General features: G+C 41.6%; 3 protein-coding genes across 3 annotated transcripts; 2 read left to right on the forward strand and 1 right to left on the reverse strand.

Moving 5' to 3' along the window:
* The first annotated feature begins 717 nt into the window (after nucleotides 1–717).
* LOC129589791 (3-hydroxyacyl-CoA dehydrogenase type-2-like) lies at nucleotides 718–5,629 on the forward strand. Its single transcript, XM_055484658.1, has 5 exons — nucleotides 718–1,022; nucleotides 1,119–1,283; nucleotides 3,509–3,673; nucleotides 3,758–3,995; nucleotides 4,362–5,629. The coding sequence occupies exons 1-5, from the start codon at nucleotides 1,017–1,019 to the stop codon at nucleotides 4,559–4,561; spliced, it is 774 nt and encodes a 257-aa protein (XP_055340633.1). The 5' UTR covers nucleotides 718–1,016; the 3' UTR covers nucleotides 4,562–5,629.
* A 2,776-nt stretch (nucleotides 5,630–8,405) lies between these two features.
* On the reverse strand, nucleotides 8,406–12,525 carry LOC129589859 (uncharacterized). Its single transcript, XM_055484753.1, has 10 exons — nucleotides 12,053–12,525; nucleotides 11,823–11,890; nucleotides 11,268–11,606; nucleotides 10,846–10,949; nucleotides 10,565–10,670; nucleotides 10,304–10,395; nucleotides 9,803–10,088; nucleotides 8,841–9,098; nucleotides 8,582–8,687; nucleotides 8,406–8,428 (listed from the first exon to the last, which is right to left on the reverse strand). Exons 1-9 carry the CDS (start codon nucleotides 12,436–12,438, stop codon nucleotides 8,623–8,625), a joined length of 1,704 nt encoding a protein of 567 aa, XP_055340728.1. The 5' UTR covers nucleotides 12,439–12,525; the 3' UTR covers nucleotides 8,406–8,428; nucleotides 8,582–8,622.
* Nucleotides 12,526–13,184: 659 nt separating this feature from the next.
* LOC129589810 (3-hydroxyacyl-CoA dehydrogenase type-2-like) lies at nucleotides 13,185–16,675 on the forward strand. The gene is made up of 5 exons (XM_055484690.1): nucleotides 13,185–13,537; nucleotides 14,255–14,422; nucleotides 14,622–14,786; nucleotides 15,641–15,878; nucleotides 16,186–16,675. The coding sequence occupies exons 1-5, from the start codon at nucleotides 13,487–13,489 to the stop codon at nucleotides 16,383–16,385; spliced, it is 822 nt and encodes a 273-aa protein (XP_055340665.1). The 5' UTR covers nucleotides 13,185–13,486; the 3' UTR covers nucleotides 16,386–16,675.
* Nucleotides 16,676–16,742: the final 67 nt, after the last annotated feature.

Here is a 16,742-nt window from a genome sequence, read left to right on the forward strand (position 1 = left end):
AGTATTGTAACGTAGGTACAACTACAAGTACAGTAAACATGGATTCCATGGCATTGATAAGTGCATTAGAATTTAGTGGCCGCAGTAACAGTACACACGGACCACGGTCACGATTATTTTTAGTTAACTAATTATTATCATAACGATTTTATCGGCATAACGATCGTCGTTGCCACACTGTCACAGTCATTTTTCAAAACCGGGTATCGTAAGCATGAAAGCAGCTATATCAAATAATTTCCAGGCTACCGTAGTCTGTATTGCTTGTATATGGATACACCTAAAAATTTACACGCAAATATTTTTCATTGCCATCGTAGCGTGCGTGGTGTCACTGGTGTGTACTGCGTAGTATTGAAGTTCGAGCGAATTTGAGTATATATTGTAGATATCTATAAATAGAATATATGTGACTGTAGGTACTGGTGAATTTGTTGCGGCGGCGGCATTGCATAATAATTGTTTCATATGTACAAATATATTATGTACGTATGCGTCCGCTGATAGCGCTGCTTGTATTGCAATTTGCAGCTGTGTTTGCTTTCTTTGACTGCGTGTTAGGCCCATTAAACGTTATAAAGTACGAGTACGTACATTATAGCGTAGCGCACATGGTTGGCTAGAAGCGGCATGTGGTTACCAGGAGCCGGTTGACACTTTTGCGAAACGTGCAGGCCGTCGAGGTACCGCTCCACATTTCCGGTGGCATGCTTTCAAACTTTTCAAAACGGCTTTATGTGCTGCGATTGCAGGCATAAGTGGAGCATGTTTGGTGTGCAAGTATCCGTATATGCATTTATAATCAAAGGAATCCATCAAAAGTCACTGCGGTTGCGGCGGCTGCACCGCTATCGAAAACAGATTAGAAAAGTCGCGCGACTTCTAAATGTAGTGCACAAAAGTACTTACCAGTACTGTTATGATATTCATCTACAGATACTATAATCCACAAATAAAAACGGAATAATTTTAGAAGTTAAACCCGCTCTTGCTTTCGCACCGATCGGATAATCACTATGAAGATAAGTGAAGCTGATGCGCTACCGCTAATATACTACTTATATTCTCGGTCCTTTATGTATGGTGCAGATCGTACGAACAGTGGATTTTTTATTTAAGCTCAGGTTGCACTGGTTACCGGTGGTGCTTCCGGATTGGGTTTGGCATGCGTGGAACACTTTTGTAAGCTTGGCGTCAAAGTGATCGCAGTAGACCTTCCGGGAGATGGAAAAGCAACAGAACTGGCAAAATTTGGCGATGCGGTTCAGTTTATGCCTGCCGATGTGAGTTTTGAATTGAATCTATGCGGACTGCATTGTTATGTTTAGTATTTTTTTACAAGTGATACCTAATAACCATACCCTAGGAAGATGCACCGAAACTGGTACTAACACGATGTAGCTTTTTAGGCAGTCTGAGTTTGCTGTTGTATCAACGTTATATATCAATAGATTCATATATCCTTACGTCCTTGTTTTTTGGAAATTATCTTCTAAATCAAGATTGATTTTTTTAATAAGGTGATAATTTTGTAAAATAGAGCATCGCGCAAACGTTCCTACCTTTATATTTAAAAAAATCTCAAGTTTTGGAGAAGGTCTAACAAAATTTTTAGAAGCTGTAGTACTTAAAGGTTGTTAGTACTTAAAGGTTGTTAGTTTTGGAAATTATCTACTAATTCGAGATTCCATTGGTGAAGCTTTTGATTATTTTATAAAACCCAGCATCTTCTAAAGCTTCCTATCTGCTGCTTCGAAAAAAATTTTGGTTTCCGGAACGTTTTCAAAAACCCTTTCAAACTTTCCGTACTTAGCGTTTAAAGTTCATAGAAATTTCCAGTAAATTCTACAAACGTCTCGAATGAGCAAATACAAGTTTCGCAACTTAGCAACCTAAACTATAGTTATTTGAAATTGACAATCCTATCAAACTTATAATTTTTTTAAATTCTTGAAACCTTTAAGATGTTTTTAAATCTGTTTGAATACCTCAAAATAACTATAAATGTTTTGAAAGTCGGCTCCAAAGCTTTTACATTTCAAGAATTTCTAAATATTTCTAAATATTTCGACTCGGCCCCGCGCAGCGGGGCCGTTACCTCGAATTTTTTGAGCCTCCAAAGTTTCGAAATTTAAAATTATCTAGAAATCTAAGTACCTCAATATCTCACGGTCTAAATTGTCTGATTTATATGTAATTTCTAAATATCTAAAAGCCAGCCCGCGGCCCGTTCACCGTATTCACTCACATAGCGGCTCTGTGATACTGGTATTGTAGCTTGGGTATTCACTAAGTCCTACGTTGCTCTGTAATACTGGCGGTAGCTTGGGTATTCACTAACCTCAAAATTTAATAAATATGTATTTATTTTATTTTTATAAATACTCCAGAGCTTGACTGAATGGCTGAAAATCTTACAATTAGCAGCTGAAGATGCAGCCTCCCAGGTCACCTTGGGCAACCGTTATTCTGCGCTAAAATATCGGTTGAATGGTTTTTGTGGGCATCGTGTAAATGATCCCACTCCATTCATTTAATCGATAATAATTATTTAAACGGCCGTTTAAATAATTATTATCGGTCGTGCAAAAAAATTCAAGTTTTCAGTTCGTTAGATCGGCAATACAAAGTTACATTAGAGTGCGTGCGATGACAATCTGCCGCTCGTGACAAAATACAAAATGCGCCATTAATTTGATTTACGCCCATTTTTTCAATGGAATTTTCAATATTAAAAACTATTAAAAACGTGAATAAGAACCGTGAAAAATGCAAACAAAAAGAAAAACTGCGGAGGCTTTCACAGTTTTTATACCACTGGTCGAATTTGACCGGAAAGCTTGAAAACTGTCCTCATTTCTACATGTTAAAATATTTTCGTAGCTGGCCTCGCTGGGGGTTTCATAATTGAAATATAGATATATTTCTCAAAATCATTTTTATTGCTGTACGATGTGTATTTTGTGTTTTTTTTAATTCTTCCATACCTCGAACACAACTGGTCGCGCGCTAGCGCGACCAATACTTGTATTATCATTACGACTATATCAAAACACCAATCATCCGTGCATGTTCAACAGAATGCCGCAACAGCCGTTAAAATAGCAACAGATCATGAACAACAGCCGTTAAAACACTCAAATTTTTAAATAAATATAGTTGATTTATTACGAATGTTGATACGGAAACGAGGAATAAGGCTTATTATACTGTACATTATGGCTTATTATACTGTACATACTTTGTTTCATCTACGTACACCGTAAAGTGCAAACTCGCAGCAAATTTTAATTTACATGAACAATAAAAATAAAGAAGTATATACATATATATTATTATATGTCAAATATAATAAAATTGTATATATTTGTTATATTTTCGCTGTTCTACATTACTAAAAACTGGTTTTCCGATTTAATTGGTTTTTCCCATCTGGATGTCCCAGATTTTTTTGTGGTTAATAGTTATGTTATAGATCTGGTTCCTTGGTAATGTTCTCATGCTGCAGGTTACCAGCGAACAAGATATTAGTCAAATTATCGACCATATTGAAAAGCAGTATGGACATCTGGACGTGTGCATTAATTCGGCTGGCATCCAGGTGCGGCAGCTGGCATACGATTTCCAGAAACAAAAGCCTCATGATCTCCAATTATGGACCAAAGTTTTAACGGTTCGTAGAAAAGCACAGTATACCACGACAGATACTCTTATGTTGTACGAAAATGAACGCATTTCGTATCAATTCTTGCAACAGGTAAACACCATGGGAACATTCAATGTCCTGTGTTTAGCTGTGGGACTGATGGCCAAAAACACGCCCAACGAGGACGGTGAACGGGGCGTGGTTATCAATCTATCCAGCTCCCTGGGTTTCGAAGGATCCGCGGGATTTTCGGCCTATGCGGCAAGTAAGGCGGCCATCAACGGGATGACATTGCCGTTGGCCAGGGAATTCGGACCAATGGGCATCCGGGTGGTCGCCATTGCGCCAGGTACTTGCTTTCACATCTCGCCAAATATTTGTGCTGCAAAAGACAGTTTCAAAATGTAGATGTTGTATAAAGTTACAAAAGAAAAGCCTTTGCAACATAAAAAAATGTGGACTGTAAAATTCGTTTGATTTATAACTTCTTCGATTGCGTATGTATTGTACACAAATTCATGCACACAAAATACGTATGCGTTTCATAAGCTAAAATAAATATACCAAATTACAAATATTTTCACTTAAAAGTTAGAGAAGCAAACGATTCAAATTGCACAATTATAGTGCATACAACTTAACTGTTTTCGCGTAACAACCTAAGTTTAAAGCAAACTTGTAGAGTAATGTGTCTATGGTTTTCCTTATTTTACAGGATTAATGGAAACGCCAATGACCACAAATTTTCCACCGCAGTTGAAAGACGCACTGTTTGAGCGATTTACCAATATTGCCGCTTTTCCCAAAAGAGCCGGTAGAGCGGAAGAGTTGGCCAGATTTGTCCAGTCTGTCGTCGAAACACCGATGATCAACGCCGAAGTAATCCGTTTCGATGGCGGATCCCGTAATCCTTGATACTGCGTTCAAAGTTGCATGGCCATTTTAAATTTGGTTGGCAGACATGCTTCGTATATTATATTATAAAGATACAGTACTTTGCCTGAGCCGTGAGAAATAAGGCGAAGTAAAGTAAATGGCTTACAATCAGCTGCGGCGTGCACATATCTGTACAGAGTACAATCATGTAAACGTGTCAGTCGCAAATTTCAGGACGGGAACATCTCGGGGGCGGTGCAGCAGTTGATCAGCCAGGAAACAGTACTGCCACCGTCCCCAGAGACCCTCGTTGCCCTGAACGAAAAACACCCTCCCAACCCCCCGATCACACACCCGCCCCCGGGAGCCGCACTTCAGTCAGCTCCTGAGATTACCTCCAAAGAGATCGTCGACGCTATTAAAGCTTTCCCTAATGGATCTGCAGCAGGTCCCGATGGCCTGAGGCCACAATACCTGAAAGAGTTGGTCGGGATAAAAAACCGTGAAACAGCAAGAAAGCTTGGTGCGTCGCTGGCCAGCGTAACGAACATCATGTTGAGGGAGAAGTGCCCTCGGAAATCAGGCCCATGCTCTACGGCGCTTGCCTTTTTGCCTTTAGGAAGAAAGACGGTGGAATTCGGCCTATCGCCGTCGGTCTAGCTCTACGCCGCATCATGTCCCGCATTGTGTCGTTCCGCTCACGCCATTTATCAGACATTCTGCAACCAGTTCAGCTAGGTTTTGCGACCAAAGGAGGTGTTGAAGCAGCAGTCCATGGCGCCAGATCCTTCATTGAAGACGGTTTGAAATGCGACAGGCCCCAGGTATTCCTCAAATTAGACGTAAAAAATGCGTTTAATTCTCTCGACAGAAACTGCATCCTTGAATCCACTAAAGAATTTCTACCAGACTATTATCCATATATATGGCAGTGTTATGGCGCGCCGTCTGTGTTGATCCATGGTGCTAACCGTATATCGTCCCAGGCGGGTATCCAACAGGGCGACCCCCTCGGCCCGCTACTGTATTGTCTGTCAACCTTTGGATCGTATAAACATCTTAAATCCGCTTTCCGTGAAAGCTTTCTGGATGATGACGCTCTGGGTGGAGAGCGGACGATGTCTTCGACGACTTGTGTACGCTGAAAGAAGACTTGGAAAACGTGGACTGGTACTAAACATTGCTAAATGTGAGCTAGTGGTGGTTGGGAAGCGAAGCAGACCGCAACTCGGTTACGGCTGCCTTTCTCCAGTCATTTCCTGACCTGAAGTGCCCGTCGTTGAAGGATTTGCAGTACCTTGGCGCACCACTTCATGATGATGCCGTTACCGGGGCGCTCGTCAGTGCAACGGAGGTAGTCGCCCGAATGACTGAACGTCTGCTAATTGTACCAGCCCACCAGGCACTCTATCTACTGCGATGCAGTATGGGACCGGTAAGGCTGCTTTACAAACTGCGTACCGGTCGATGTTACTTGCAGGAACCCTTGCTGGCTGAATTTGACACCATGATACGCGATAGCCTGTCCAAAATAACTAACACTGCTATCACCGACGTTATCTGGGCGCAGGCGTCACTTCCGATTTCAAGAGGCGGTTTGGGCATTAGGAGCATTGTAAAGCTAGCACTGCCGGCCTTTCTGGCCTCGGCTTATTCAATAGCTCCCTTAGCCTGCGCCATTACGAATTTCCAGCCGGAGACGTATTGCAGTGAAGCGACCACCAAATGGCAGCAGATGGCGAATCAAAGCGCGCCACCATCTGAAGTTCGGGGAGTGCAGAAAGCGTGGGACGAACCTATCATAAGGTCACAACTGAGACTGTTGGAGCGGGCTTTTGAAAACGATATCGCCAGTCAGGCGCGGATGCTGGCAGTCAGCACCAAAGAGGCGGGCGCATGGCTCCAAGCACTACCGGCAGCATCCTCGGGAACTTACTAAACGACTCCAGCCTAAGGACGGCTGCAGCGCTGCGCCTTGGTGCACCGGTATGCACACCACACCAGTGCATTTGCGGTGACCAAGCGGATGAGCATGGATATCATGGTTCAAGTTGCAAGTTCAGTGCCGGACGGAAACCGACCCACGAAAGCCTCAAAGCGGTAATAAAGCGCGCCTTTGCATCGGCCGGAATCGAAACTGAGCTGGAACCTCCCGGAATCTCCCGTACAGATGGCAAACGACCAGACGGAGTGACAATTACCCCGTGGGAAAGAGGAAAGGCGCTGGCCTGGGATGTAACCTGCCGCAGCACCATGGCATTGTCATACATCGCAGCCACATCCACTCAAGCCGGAGCGGCAGCAGCGCTAGCCGAGCGGAGCAAGACCGAGAAATACCGCAACATCACCCAGGATTACTGGTTCAAGCCCTGGCTTTTGAGACCTACGGAACATTCGGACCAGAAACCACCCAGCTACTGAACGTGCTAGGAAAGATGATCCAGCAGCAGTCAGGCGAACCGCGAGCACTAGAGTTTCTGCGTCAACGGATCAGCATCGAAATACAGCGGGGAAACACAGCATCTATAATGGGAACAGCACCACCGGCGGCGAATTTAGACGAAATATTCTCTGTCATCCGCCCGCCTGTGTTTGTAGATGTTGTGTAACTCGCTTGTGTTTTAGTTTCTCACGATTTACGTAAAAAGTGCGAAAAATTTTGTTGCTACTGACGCGAATAAAAAAAGATGCTGTTTAAAAAAAAAAAAAAAAAAAAAAAATCATGCGCTACATAATTTACAATTAGTACTGGAAGCGGAAACATTTATTCTTGTTTGCGTCTTTGCGACGCTATCAAGAGGTACAGACTATAGACCATATTAATTTTGCTGGAGGCTCTGGCATTTAAAGATAAGTGCCTTTAAAAAAAACCGGATCAAAAGAAAAGCAGGTACGTACTGTGTTGTATTAGTATTATACATTAATAACTGGAAAGCTGCTTGTGAACGCGGGAGAGAGCCCTTTTATTTGTCATTTGTTTGAACGTCTAAATTTAGAAATAATGCGGGATAATGGACGTTGTGTGCGATATGTTACGTTAATTGGGATTGAGGAACATTTTAATGGTAGCCCATAATTTGAGCGATGCTTGCCTGCTTAATTAAACACAGGAATTTATAAAAAACAAGGAACTTACATATTTCTGTAATCAGAGAATGCTGTACTTAAAAATTTTTTGGTAGGCGCTTGATCTAAACTGTAGATCAGATCCAACAAATGGTTGAAAACTATGAATTATTCGCAAATGTTACTGCACCGGAGTACTTAATGAAGGACCATTGACAATACAGTAATAAAATATGCTGTACAGATATAACATTATGAGTCGAGCTGTCACGATTAGGCAATGCAAAACAAAAGGTTTTTAACGTAAAAGTGTGCGACATACATAGGCTTACGTATACACACGATGGGTATTAAACGAATTAACAAAACAATTAAGAAAGGCATCAAAAACAAGCAAAAACAACATCAATCTTGGAATAATAAAGCAGTTATCAGTATCAGGGTCAGACAAAACGTATATATCTGCCGAAGACGCCAGCCAAAATTGAGCAGTCCGTATTGCCCCACCACTGCCCATGGATCGGATCCGTCGATAAAACGCAACGGACAATCGTCAACTGCAAAGAAAACAGTCTTCTACGCATTTACTGGCGTAATTACGTAGTTAAATAACTCAAGTACGTGTTTCTAAATTCAGTTACCAAATTAGCAGCTGACCATGTCTATGTGTACCATTGCCGGCAAACCTCAAATCTTACATAAACGCTCGTTCTCCCTGAGATCCAGCGCTAACGATGCACCGTACGAAAAATTTTGACTATCGGGCTCCTGGTGGATGCCACAAAAGGATGCGGCTCCCCTTGATAAAAGGATACGATTGTAGCTGATGCGGTTATAAACCTGCATAAAACAAATGTGACTTGGTCTGGTTTTTTGGATTGGTGTACAGTAGCTAAAACATGGTAAAAACCGCGTTAGAATGTAATTAAACGCAACCGGAATGTAATACAATAATTTGTATTGCAACCAGATAGTTTTGCTGTTGTGATGTACCCAGCAGCGGAATGGACTTAGGGCGTCTTCCTTCTCATAAGTCACCAAAACGATCGGGCATTTTCCCTCCAGTATCCGATGCAATGCAGAATGTAATCGGGTTCGTCTGACATATGCGCAGAAGTATATAGAAATTGGTAAGAAAAAATTATCGAAATAAAAGAATTGTTAAAGAATTTATAAGTGCGTTAGTACATATAAAACGGCATGTGGGTTCTCGCATATGTAGAAAAACCTTTCGGTACATAGATTTGTTTACCGTATTCGCCAATTGGTTTCGCTTGCCAGTCCAGTGTCATGCATTTATCCAGATCGATAAGGATTTGCTTAGTCGTGTACTGTTTGTACCATTGCTGAGGACACACGGAAAAATCGGTTTCGTATTCTTTGCATTCGACTTGATCGCGAGGTGATTTCGTCACTCCGCCGCGTACACGTGTTTGTAAGGGAATGTCACCGGCCTGTGCGAAAATGAATTTTCCACCAATTGGGCACTCAACCGGAAATGGGTTGGAAGCTGGAAAAAAGCACCATGCAAATATGTACAGTAAAATTGCATATGTCTTGCAATGTCATGTACGAGGACATTTGGGTGCTGTGAACATACCCTGCACGATTAGGCTGCGATGAACAGCTGGTTAACCGTAGCTCGCAACGCTACTGATATCACAGTCTGAATGCAAACGCCTATAAATTTAGCCGGCTGTTCATCGCAGCCTAATCGTGCAGGGTATGTTCACAGCACCCAAATGTCCTCGTAGTGAAGTGAAGTGAAAGTGAAGTGAAGTTTATTGTCCTTGCAACGAGGCGGTTGCCCCCTCCAGGCTTCAGACAGCAGAAAGAAAACAAAGTGTAGCAACAACATCCAGAAATATAAACATGAAAACATGAAGGTCTTTTAAAACAAGCAGGAAACAAAACAAGCAAAGTAACACGCGTTGGCCATTAGCACATGAACAGGCAGAAAGGAAGTGAGTACTTTTACTGCGGTTTTGAAAAGTTGTTTTTACCAATGTGGAAAAAGGGAGGGAGACCTCAGACGATCGCGCTGGGGTCGATGCGTAATTTAGATAAACATATATACATATTATCAATTATTATGGTAATTCGCGACATACATAAGTGTTACGCAAATAAAGACGTGATTTTGTCGAGATAAGTATCTATATTATAATCTGAACGTTTAAGGCAAAAAGTGCGCATATATGCTTTTTCACTGACCAATGAGCAAATCAAATTTCCATTCGCGCTGTTGCAGGAAAGACGTCCATGAGCAGACCAGACGAAAGTCTTTCTGTGCGTAGGCAATTCCAACACGATAGCGAATAATGTTGTGATGTCGCGGAAGGAAATGCCAGCAGACGTAAAACACTTGACACCCGCCGACACCGACCCGGGCCATCATGAAGCGGTTCTTTTTCTGCTCCTGACAGACATACGTGGTCAACACCGCCACTCCTTGGTCTGGTTTCCGAATGTCGATCAAGTGTGTTGCATTCATTTCTACCTGTACAAGCCGGTTGCAGTAAAGTGAATTGTTACACTTTACATATTTAACGTGTAACGAATTATGCATGATATTACACAGAAAAAAACTGCAGGATTCATGAGAATGATTCAAAATTAAACATAACGTTATTCTTCAGGCTGTTATACATTTATTCTATCAACTAGATCTCAGCAGTCATTAGCCACTTTGCACAATTGGACAGCTGATTTGACCTTTGAATCCACAGCAGCGTGCGCAGTATTTATCCATTTTCCCGTAAAATTTTTCGGTAGGTAACATGTTGCGTTAATTACCACTGGCTTAACTGCAACATTTAGAACATAAACTTGCGCTTGGTGATCCATGCCGCCTGTAGTTAATATCGTTTATCATCGTTTATCCTATGCTAACCGGTAGCCATTCCAAAATTCAGTCGTTGCAACCAAATATTAGTACCGTCGCTTGCATTAAAGGTTTTTAGTGCTTTTACATACCGCGTTCTAAGCGTATTATCACCGGTGATCGACGAGGAGTCTTTAAATTAGCACAGGTTGCGGTTAAGGACTGACCAAGATATTGGTCATCGTCGCGGTTTTCGATCTGGAATTCAGTTACACACCATTCAATATACCTTGCAAGTTTGCAACGATGCACACAACATGCATGATAAACGACTGTACTTAAATATATGACAAACGACTGTCCTTAAATTTATGGAACTTCCCAATAATTAATCCACATTTTCAGAACAGAAAGTATTTTCATTTGCCCTTACGAAGCAACGATATTTCTCTTCCGGTCGGTTTTCGCCCAAATTGGCAGCAGCGAAATAATGGTCCTTTCCGACGTACCAGTCACCCAAACACGTGAAAGTCATAGCTGTGAAAGCATCATTCAGTTGGAGAATTATTATAACACGTTTCAAATGCGTACATATTGACAGCAAATTTGCAAGGTTTCTTAAATCAGTTTTCTGATTTTAGCAGGTTATGATATTAATTCGATAAATTATAGCCAGCTAACTGGTGGTGATAATAAAAATTCATGCGGTAATAACCGTAACTGCCTGTGTTGTGCTATGTACATAATAATTGTAATTTTTTTTTGCACACTGAACTTGGTGATTCTCATTCATATTGTACAGTTAGTATATCTATCTGGTGGTGATCAAATCTGATACAAAAGTATATCACGTACAAGAATCACGAAAGGGTACAATTCCCGGATCTTCCTTCCTCCAAGACAGTTCCGAACAAGCACCGTAGGAAATGTAGAATCTATTTTCGGTAGAATATCGATTTCCGGGATCGGGACAGGAAGTCAGGTTGTTCTTCGGATGTTTGCAGTGATGCCCAGAAAACTGTTCTAAATGATACTGAAATTTCCACACCCCTTCGATGCTGGACCGACAGGATACCGGTGTGGGATTGACGGAGAACAGTGTCACCCACGGCACTGCATAACGAATGAGCCGATCGCGTAAGGTCCGGCACAGCAGCGGTAAGGATTCGACCACATCGGCGGAATAGCATTCCGCTGTGCAAAGCATTCTCACTTTTTTCATAGGTAGACATTATTGCAACTGTGATCAAATTTAATTATAATTACAGTATAATCTTGATTAATGGTTTTAATGCCACGGATATTTCTAAAGCTCCATAGCAAATTTTTGTAAGCATAATTAATTTACTTTTGAATAAATACTTAAAATTTCTAATAGCGCTTGAAAATATTGGGCTCACTTGTACGCACTCTGACGAAATTCCAGGACGTTAATTGTTCGGATAGCCAGCTCACGGCACCGGAAGCAATTTTTGGTACTGCGCAAGAATAAGATATACACGATAGAAAGGGCACAAACTACAGAGTAGGTGAGCAAGTTGCTATTTATTCAATAATTCAGTACTGTACAGTACTGTACATAATTACAACCGACGAGAAAAATCTGTTAATAAAATTAACTGTTAAATCTTATAACTTACGTGTCTTTTATAAGAAGGCGATACATGTCGCTGTCGTAAACGGTTTGACCATTTTCCGCCAGTATCTGGCATTTGCGTGTGGCTTTGCTGGGCCGATTGCAGGTCATCTTCATGCAGACTTCGCTGGTAGTCGTGTCTTCCATGGCCGACGTGTCAACAATGGCACTGGCAATGGACACCACTGTTTTCCGCTCAAAAGACGAAGCCGCCACAACGGTCAACGTGTTGAGACCGTTTTCCCGGCTGTAATACTGATTGCGAATATATGGCGGCAGGATGCATTCTTCCACTAGCTGATCATCGAAATCCCGGCTACACTGCGCTAATCCAGAAAGTCCATACCAAATGATAACTGCTGCAGCGGTTACGCTAGGTGCCAGGTTCATTTACAATCAATTTAGCAACGCAGTTAAAATTAATGAAATTATATAATATACAAGAAATAGTTAAATAGTTAGTTACCATTGCTTAGTATTACAGCTGTCTTGTAAATCCGGCTGCCATTATTTACTGTGATCATGTTGTGTGCGACTGAAAAGTCTTTCAAGATGGCAGTCGTGTTTGTCAGTATTACGACCGCTTAACATATGCGTCGCATAAATAGTGTAACAGTAATTACAATTGTATTATTCTGCGCCCTTGAAACGACTGTTTAATTTCTCTGACCTGCACTCTGAAAAGTTGACTTATATAATTATGTCGTCAAGAAAATTCTCGGAACTTTACATGTACTCTGTACAATGCCACTCGTGCCATGTCTGTAGCAGTTGTTTGCTTTTCACGGCATCCGCAGAAATTGGAACAACATTTAGACGTAATAAATACATATATACGTACAATTCATGTGTACTTATTCGAAAAATAAATACTAATAATTTTTACTACGGAATGTTAAATCTCTTCTGCATTAGAATGACATGCGCTAAACTAGTAGTATGGAAAGTGTGCGCATTGGTGAGTATGGAAAATCAACAAAAAGCTCCAACGTCGCTAAAAGAAACTAAACCAACCGGCATCCGGCCAAAAATTGCTGACTCATTAGGTGTCATGTCTACCGGCTTTCCGCTGGTTCTGCGGGTCTATAGTAAGTATGTGTGTGTATTTGTATATTCAACCGACAGGCACACCTAGACGAAATTTAAAGGTGCTGCGTCTGCCGCTGTCTGGATACATCGATCGGTCTCTGCTTATGGTTTGCATTGATCGATGCTGCGCCGGAAACGCTGTATTTTGGTTTGCAAAGCAGCTTATACAGCGTAACAGCGGGTAAAGAAGCCCAGTGAATTACATCCAAGAATCCCGTTGGTGTACGTTCTTGTCAATTTTACGGAGTGCGAGTGCGCATCTTAATAGAGGGACTTGTTTTATTACCTCTGCCTGGGATAAGCAACACGGTAATAAAGCTGCGCAGGCCTGTTAACGGAAGCGCTAATCATGACGGACGAAGCCGCAAAACCCGGACATAAAATGTTCACATCGATGCAGGTACGTTTGAAGCGGTTAGAATATTTACTTGTTAGCTATTTCATAACTAGCTTTTAATTCTGTTTATGAGTTATTGCAGCGGTAATATCTTTCGCAATCCTGGAATTCATGGAACGCTACGTGCTCAATTTACAGAATTATTATCATAATAATACAGTCTTGCCGTATTTCCAGCTTAATATATATGGAAGCGCCCGCCAAGATACCAAAATGCTGCATGAGCGCTTTGTTATACAATTGGGCAATGTTTCAGTACAAGTATAACCGTATAAAAAACCAGTTTTCTGGGCAATGCTTAAGATGTAGGATGCTAAAAAATTATGGCTGTTCCCTTGATGATCAGTAAAAAATCACATGATGGGATCGGTGTTTCCTCTACAATTCGTCAGCAAGCCTGGTTATAAAATTTTATAATAATTTAAGAGGATAATACTTTGTACCGTATAACACTCGAGGATAATAATTATTTTGTATAACACTATGCTGCTTTCGAGGAGAAATGTTTTGTGTTAGCATTCGCATTTTAATGTTATTTATTATCGAGACTGGTTTCCTATAACAGCAAACTCTACAGAGCGTTTCCGGAGTAATTTATAAAAAGACGGCTTATGATGTCCGCTTATCTGTTTTCGGCTTGTAGGTATAGTGCAAGTATGCCGTTTAAACAGTACTGAATCTTTGCGTATTTTACATTTGTACATGCTTCTTCCAAATCAGGATGCCATCGCTCTGGTAACGGGAGGTGCATCGGGAATTGGACAGGCTTGCGCCGCCCGGCTAGCCGATCAGGGAGCCCGCGTCGTCATCGTGGATGTCCACTCCTCTCCCGGTCACAGCAGCATCGCTACAAAACACAAGAACCATGTGGAATTTGTTGTTGCTGATGTAAGCCATGTAGTGTTTCCCTTGACCGTCAATATTATGTCAGAGCTGTATCTGACAAGTGAAAATCTAACGTAGTGTTTTTTCCTGCACTATATGTCTTGTTCTCCACAATACTTACTTTATATGAAAATCATTCTCCCATTATGTCCAGATGTCCACACACGTAATATTGTTATTATGTACTCGCATTTGTGGTTAGGTAACCAATGAGTCGCAAATGTTGTCGGTTGTGGAGTACATCAGAGGAAAGTATAGGCGTCTGGATATTGTTATTACATCCGCCGGCATCTGCGAATTTCAGCCAACCTTCAATTTCGACAATAACGAGCCACATAAACTCGATACATTCCAAAAAATTTTAACGGTAAGCCAATCGTGAAACTACTGTATCCGCTCGCACATCTTGAACCACAGAGTGTGTGTACGGGAAAAACGCGCATTCAATATACACACTCTAACCGGGCCAAACGCGCGATTCGCGATTTGATAAATTTCTGATGTCTTTGCAAAATCTGGTCTGGAGAACTTCTTGAATATTAAAAACAATTGGAGCTCTAACAATTTTAAACTTGTTTATGCTCGATAGCAGCCATTAACATACAGCTTTGCCGTAAGCACGAGTTACAAACTGATTTGTTGTGGTTTTTGGGGTACCCCTGGAGGGGGATGGGTACGTTCAGCGTTAACATTCTTGATGGCGATGAGCCACAGAACAATTCGAGCTTTCAGCTGCAGAACCTTTTTTCCAGAGTGAACTGCCATTTAAATGAAAATTCTTGGTTTATTGGACAAATTCACAAGAAGAACTGTTCATCTTGAAACCAAATGAGCAATATTTCGTAGTCGTGCATTTTGCCCGGTTAGAGTGTGTATATTGAATGCGTGTTTTTCCTGTACACAAACTCTGTGGTTCAAGATGTGCGAGCGGATACAGTATAGGAAACTCGATTGATCGCCGGCTAGGCCTCTAATTCCAGCAAGTTAATGATAAGCGCGTGGTCACATTAACCCAACTCGATGCTGTGTTACGTATGTAGGTACGGATGTGATACAATACAAGTATGCCATCGGTTATTATAAGTTTGAAATGATAAGGATCCAGATCGAGGATCCAGATTTTTTGCAAGTGCAGTGGTATTTCTTTTGGGCGGTTACCATAAGATGCCGTAATAATGTGTCACATATCATTCTAGCTTTTTACTGCATTTCCCGTCGTAGGTCAACACATTAGGTACATTCAATACCATCCGTCTGACGGCCGGACTGATCGGCCTGAATGCGCCGGATGCCGACGGTCTCCGCGGTGTCATTGTGATTATCGGCAGCACCACCGGCATCGAAGCAGAAATGGGTTTGGTGGCGTATTCGGCCAGTAAAGCGGCCATCCACAGTATGACCTTACCATTAGCCAGGGAATTCGCATCTGTGGGCATCCGCGTCGTTACCGTCGCTCCCGGTGCGTAGAATCTGCACATTAATTTCTGAGAACACATTACAACAGATTTCTATAGTACGCATTTAAATTGATAAACGATAAATACCGGAAAGAAAATCACGTAATGAAATATTATTGCATGTGAACCAGGACAGCACGTGTGCATGTTATTCGGTACGTGTACTATACTGCGTTTTTAAGTCGGCATATACTCTTGTACCGTTGTGTATGATAGGGCTTCTGTCGCTTGTTAGAGTTACCGGATATAGTATAATGTAGATGATCCCTAACCAGTTTCATTTTAATAACGAATACATTATTTTATTAGGATTAACCGATACGCCCATGTTCCGAGTGAATCCCGCCGCGGCACAGGAAGGCGCCAAGAAAAAGTGGGCGTCCCTGGCAGCCGTGCCGAAACGCCTGGTAACCGCGGAGGAAGTGGCCCATATGGTTACGGCGGTTATCGAGAACCGAGCGGTCAACGGGGAAATCATCCGCGTGGATGGCGCCGCCCGCAACTTTTAACTTCCGCATTTTTTTAAGCTTTCAAGGTCAGCTGACGACGAATGTTTCACAAAACCAATTATGGTACTGGTTTTTCTGATTTTTTTTTCTAGTTAGTAAGCTTTATTCATCTTTGTTTCGGTGTGCCTAGTAACCTCTTACTGACTAGCGACTATCAACGCCAGACGTGTATCTCCTAATTATTTTACATTTTCAGGACTGTACAGATATGCGATCCAGTAGGCAAACATTTTTTTAAATATTATATCTGTACGAGTATGTCTCTTAAATTTAATAAATAATCACGGAATACAAAAGTAATCTGTAAATGTTTTTAAATAACCTACAAATACGTATTTGGTTTCAATCGGGAACGCT

Source organism: Paramacrobiotus metropolitanus, unplaced genomic scaffold (genome assembly GCF_019649055.1).
Source record: "Paramacrobiotus metropolitanus isolate TYO unplaced genomic scaffold, Prichtersi_v1.0 Parri_scaffold0000037, whole genome shotgun sequence".
NCBI lineage: Eukaryota > Metazoa > Tardigrada > Eutardigrada > Parachela > Macrobiotidae > Paramacrobiotus > Paramacrobiotus metropolitanus.